At 36.8% G+C, this 6,000-nt stretch overlaps 1 protein-coding gene across 1 annotated transcript in view; it reads left to right on the top strand.

Moving 5' to 3' along the window:
- LOC137653989 (BRCA1-associated ATM activator 1) overlaps positions 1-6,000 on the top strand; it is a 379,147-nt gene that overhangs the window by 212,307 nt on the left and 160,840 nt on the right. Inside the window, exon 11 of the mRNA XM_068387628.1 lies at positions 3,593-3,726. Coding sequence (XP_068243729.1) covers positions 3,593-3,726 — 134 coding nt within the window. The remainder of the gene's footprint in view (positions 1-3,592; positions 3,727-6,000) is intronic.

Raw genomic sequence — 6,000 nt, 5'->3', positions numbered from 1 at the left:
TTGAATAAAACTTCAAGAATATTGTGTTGTATTGAGCCTCATGATGGAGAAGGCCTGACTATTAGAATTAACTGCAGGCATATTATTATGAACTGGATTGAACTGCCCAGGAAGATCTGAATATAAAGGATGATCAGAATTATGGAGAATCTTATGCATCATACATAACAAACTAATAGAACAACAGTGCCAAAGATTAATATCAAGATCAGGAATAAGAAATTTAATAGACTGTATGTTTTTGTCCAGCAAATTAAGATGAAAATCAGCAGCTGAACGCCAGACAGGAGAACAGTACTTGAAAGAAGGTAGAATGAACGAATTAAAATGCTGCTTCAGAATAGATTGATCACCGAAATTTTGACTTTGAAAAAGACAATTTTTATGCAGTTGAAGAAGACACAAGAACTAATGTGTTTCTCAAAAGTAAATTTGCTCTCGAGAATCACACCTAAAATTTTAAGTCATACAGAGTTAAGGAAACTTTATCAATGCTCAGATCTGAATGTTGAGGAGCCACTGTACTTGATCTACTTGAATTACAAGCATACTTTGAGTTTTATAAGGATTCAACTTCATGCCTCATAATTTGCACCATACACTAATTTTAGCTAGATCTCTATTAAGGGATTTAGCAACCACAGATCTACATTCAGGAGATGGAATTAATGTAAAGAGTGTAGCATCATCTGCATATGTAACAAGCTTGTTTTCTAGGCCAAACCACATGTCGCGTATATAGTATAAAAAGTAATGGGCCAAGAACACTACCTTGAGAAACACTAGATAGATTCCTATACTCACTATGGTGCCCATCAACAACTCTTTTGATCTATTACTTAAAAATTCAACAATGATGTTAAAAATGACCCACCCACTCCAAACTGTTTGAGTTTGAAAACAAGGTCCTCATGAAACACGTTCAAAGGCAGCACTAAAATCAAAGCCAATCACACAAACTTCCTGACGACAATCAAAGGATTTCTGTACAGCATTGGAGATTGTAAGAAGGGCATCACATGCTCCAAGGCCTTTACGAAAACCAAATTTCAAACTAGGGAACAGATGATTACCTTCAGCAAACCTATCAAGAGGTTTTGCCGACACATCAAAAACTTTAGATAATATGGGACTTATGGAAATTGAGCAGTAATCAGTTGGATTTGAGCTACCACAAACACATTTTCATAGTGGAGTAACATTACTCATTCTCCAACAAGTGCTAAAAACTCCTCTTCTTGCTAACTTGTTTAAAATAACAGATAGCATTGGAGCTAAGAAATATGCAGTCTTTATAAAAAAACAAAGGAAAAATACCATTTGGGTCTACACCTCCATAAGCCTCAAGGTCCACCAAGAGAGCTTTAAATTCATGAGATCGAAAAGCTAAACTACTTAGTTTAGCCTCAGGAAAACAAGGAGGGGGAAGATAAAGTTTCTCATTACTCTGTTTAGTGTCAAACACATCAGCCGAAAGTGCCTTTTCCTTTGGGCAATACAATGAGTGACAGAGCCTTGTGTTTCAAGTAAAGGAGGAACTATTGCATCTACACCAAGGAGTGCAGATTTAAGGATAGTCCACCACTTGTGATCCTGGGTTGTACCAGAAAGGGTTTCTTTTATGGTTAAATTATATTCCTTTTTAGTTGAAGCATAAACTCTCTGAGCAAAAGCTCTAAGCTGAGTAATAGTTATTCCAAGTCACATCTGATCTGTTACCCTTCCAAAGATGATAGGCCTCCTTCTTCTCCAAATAAGCATGTCTACAATCCTCATTGAATCAGGGTTTGTTCTTCACTCAGTATCTTAGCACATGAGAAAGGATACGCCTATCAATTATGTTGGCTAGATTCTCATTCAAAGGGACAACAGGATCAATGCTACTATAAAATTGTGACCAATTCAAGCCCAAAAGATCACACAAAATCCCATTCCAGTCGGCTTGAGATCTCACATGAGTGTTTCACGAGTATGATACTTCAGGGATAGGCTGCTCAGTCTTCACTACTAATGAAATCAAGGCATGATCAGATGACCCAACTAGAGAACCAACTTAACTTATTATAACGACAGGGAGGTCGGTGTATGCGAGGTCCAAGCAGTTACCAAAGTGTGAGTAGCTTCACTTATGATTTGCTCACAGCATGATTCAGAGGCAAAGCTAAAGCTATTAAGCCATGGCGATTGGTAGGAGCAACAGAATTTAACCTCTCCCTATGGTGAGCATTGAAATCACCAACAAACACAAAAGAGGCCTTTCTATCATCTTCTTGTGTCTTAGCCATAATGGTAAGAAGACAATCAAAGATAGAATCATCAATATCTTGATTCCGGTAGATCAAACACAAATAGTAGTTATTATGCCTGCCACAAACTTTTATTACTTGAATCTCATGACATCCACATTCATAGCAGGACTTATGAGAAGCAGGGTACTTTGTGCTGATATACACCGCCATTCCCACGGCCCTAGGAATGGCATCCCGTTTCAAAATTAGTGGCTTCTTAAAACCAGTTATAAGGAGCTCAGATGAATGCCTCATATTAGAAACCAAAGTTTCTGAGCACAAAAGAATATCATACTGTCTGGACACAACTGTAAGGTCTTGAATATTTGCATGAAGACCACGCATATTGCAATACAGTATACGATATTAATGAAATCTAGGACCTACTGGTCCCGGGTTTCACTCAATATCTCCAGACAGCATAAGAATTAATGGTAATAAAGAAGATATATCATACTTAACAACTAAATTGACAAGAACGATAATAAAACAATCGGTTTTAATGTGTTATTAATAACTTGATTGATCAAACCCATAGACTATAGAAGAAAGTCTGAAAAACTGGTCATCATGGTGGAGCCGATACACCATGCAAGGCTAAATACCCTCCAGGCTATCCACTTCAACTGAAGGGAGGACAATAAGGATGGTTTTGAAAAGAAAAAAGAAACAGATAAGGAATCGACAACCTCTTGATAAACCCCCAGGCATCCATGGCCCTTCTATGAAGCCTGCCCAACACACAATTTAAAAAAATTAGCTCCTAGAGCAAAGAAGAATTGTAGTAAGATCTGTGTTGTCAAGTGTATGAGGAAAGATGAGAATGTGTAAACAATGGGCTATACTATTTGGTTTATGTGTAGGCAAAGAAAAATGAGCTGTAATCAGAGAGAGGGATCCAATGTATTACTATCTGACCAGTCAAAGGATTCAATGTCTCTCTAACAGTAGTGTTTCAATGGGTGGCTAGTGCCCTGGTCAACATACTGCCCATAAGATATTATATTTGTATATATTCTTTTATTACCACTTCTGATGTTAGATAACGGAAATGTAAATCAAGTGACTTACTGGTACTGTTGAATTTTAACATTGTTCTTTAGATGTAAAAAATATATTACTACATTGTTATTTTTGTGAATTGTCTAAAGATAAAAAACCTATAATCAATTATTTTCTTACAAATTATCAATTAAGCAGTAAGAGTTATGAGCAAGTTGATAAAAATCATAGTAAAAGATTTTGGAATTTTGCTATAAACAGGGTTAACTATAGCTATTACATGATAAATATCTATTTTTCAGATGTGTGCTGTAACAATTTTTCAAGGCCTAGTATTTTTGGCATGCATTTCGACAGAAAATTACTCTACCGGACTAAGACTAGAAAAGGAACTGCAAAGGACTAACATTGATGCACTGAGAGTACTTGCAGAAGAGTAAGTCTAATTTTTTTACTTATTAATGTTGTTATGAAGGTATTTCACCTTAAAACAAAATTGAAAACTTTCTCCCCTCTTTTCCAATTCAGTGAAAGGGCTGCTGAGAATTGCTGAGGGACTCAACACTTCAGCATGATTTCCAGGTTCATATCCAAGTCTTTTACCTATAATTTATTAAACAATTGGACAGTGATGTTGAATAATGAAAAGTATTGTAGATGGGATTGAAGTTCACAATTAATGCTAATGTTGGGACCAGGATTCTTGGATTATTTGGAATGTTATGTTGTTTTGAAAAGTGCTATGTACATTTCTATGCAGTTTGTTGGTCTACAGGATAACAGTTAGATGAATTGTGTTTGTTCAATATTCTCAGTCTTGAAAAACATCATAGGTTTACTCATGTTCTTGCAATGGTGTTAGGCTATTTATTTGGGGTTGACATTAATGTTGATTCATCTTTTGTGGAGTTGGAGAATTGAATTGAAAGAAGAATGGAATTTTGATAAAAAAAAATATCTCAATATAATACTTAGCAAGGGTTTACTTAGCTTCCTTAACAAAATTATCTTTCTTCTTTTGACTTTTATCATTATAGAATTAGAATTTCCATTCTCCACTCCAGTTGCACATGCCATCTTTGGTCTCTTATAGTAAACAGTCTAGGCATGAATATGCTTCATATACTCGGTCAAATCCCTTCAGTTTGGATTCTTGTTTCAAAGCTTGAGACCAGAAATGAGAATGCTGAGGTGATTAATGATAACATTACTACTTGAAAGATTGGAAAATGATAAAATAAGAATGGTAGGCATAGTGAAGATTACAAAGGTGATAAGAGTGTCACAACTGAGATGGTGTAGTCATGCTTTGAGGATGAATGGTCGGGAGGGCTTGAGATGAACCTGTTAGGGGGAGAAGATCAAGAGGGAAGCAGAGAATTAGATGGCAAGATAAGGTTTATGATGACCTGGAGAAAAGAGATGTGGTTGAAGAGGAAGTCTTTGATAGAGGGCTCATCAGGCAACTGACCCCTTAATGTAGGATTAACGGTGGGAATGAAGAAAAGTAACCTATTTACTGAACATTTACCATACAAAGCAAACGTAAAATCAGTAGAGGACATACCTGGACACAACTGATCTATCTAACATTAAAAACCACACAAACTAAAAACTGGTAATAGGTTTGGAGGATTGAAATATAAATCTTACATGAGTATGATATATCAGGGACAGGCTGCTGTCTTCACTACTAATGAAATCAAGGCATGATCAGATATCCCAACTGGAGAACCAACTTTACTTGTTATGACGCCAGGGAAGTCAGTGTATCCGAGGTTCAAGCAGTTACCAGACCTGTGAGTAGCTTCACTTATGAGTTGCTCACAGCCTGATTCAGAGGCAAAGTCTAAAGTTCTTAAGCCATGGCTATCGGTAGGAGAAATAGAATTTAACAAAGACAAAAGACGCTTTTCTGTCATCTTCTTTGGTATCTTGGGCATGATGGTAAGAAAGCAATCAAAGATATAATCATCTATTTTTTGATTAAGGTAGATCAAACACAAGTAAAAGTTGTTATGCCTGCTGCAAACTTTTATTACCTGAATCTCATGACATCCTTATTCATAGCAGGACATATGAGAAGCAGGGTACTCAGTCCTAATGTACACTGCCATTTCCTTGGCCTTAGGAATGACATCCCGTTTCGAAATTACTGGCTTTTTAAAACCAGTTATAAGGGTACAAAACAATATTTTACTATCTGGAAGCAATTGTAAGGTCTTTAATATTTGCTTGAAGACCACGAATATTGCAATACAGTACACGACATCAACGAAATTTAGGATGTACTGGTCCCGAGTTTAGCTCATTGTCTCCAGACAGCATAAGAATTTATGGTTTTTGGGCTCAGGCCATGTCGTCCTGATGGAAGTTCCTTCGTTAGTAGCTTCCTAGGTTATATTTGACTACAGTGATATATCCCAGAGAATTTACCAAAGGTATCCAGAATTCTAACTCCTGGAGCGAATATCCCCTAAAGATTTTTAATAGGGAATATCGCACGTCGCATAGCTATCTACACCCCTAATATCGTTTTCGCTTCGAGGGGAAAGTGGCAAGAATATAGGAGAGCCGATATTAAGGCAACGCTCTTATTGTACTGTAAATAGGCGCCACCCCGCCACCTTGTGGCGCCATCTAGCCATTCTTTCCCTTGTAGCTTTGCTGACCGGTGTTTATCCCGTGTTATCTCTCGCTATTTTGGATT

This window comes from Palaemon carinicauda, chromosome 1 (assembly GCF_036898095.1).
Source record: "Palaemon carinicauda isolate YSFRI2023 chromosome 1, ASM3689809v2, whole genome shotgun sequence".
NCBI classification, from domain to species: Eukaryota; Metazoa; Arthropoda; class Malacostraca; order Decapoda; family Palaemonidae; genus Palaemon; species Palaemon carinicauda.
The sequence above is the reverse complement of the archived record's forward strand: the minus strand, read 5'-3'. Positions and strand labels throughout refer to the sequence as shown.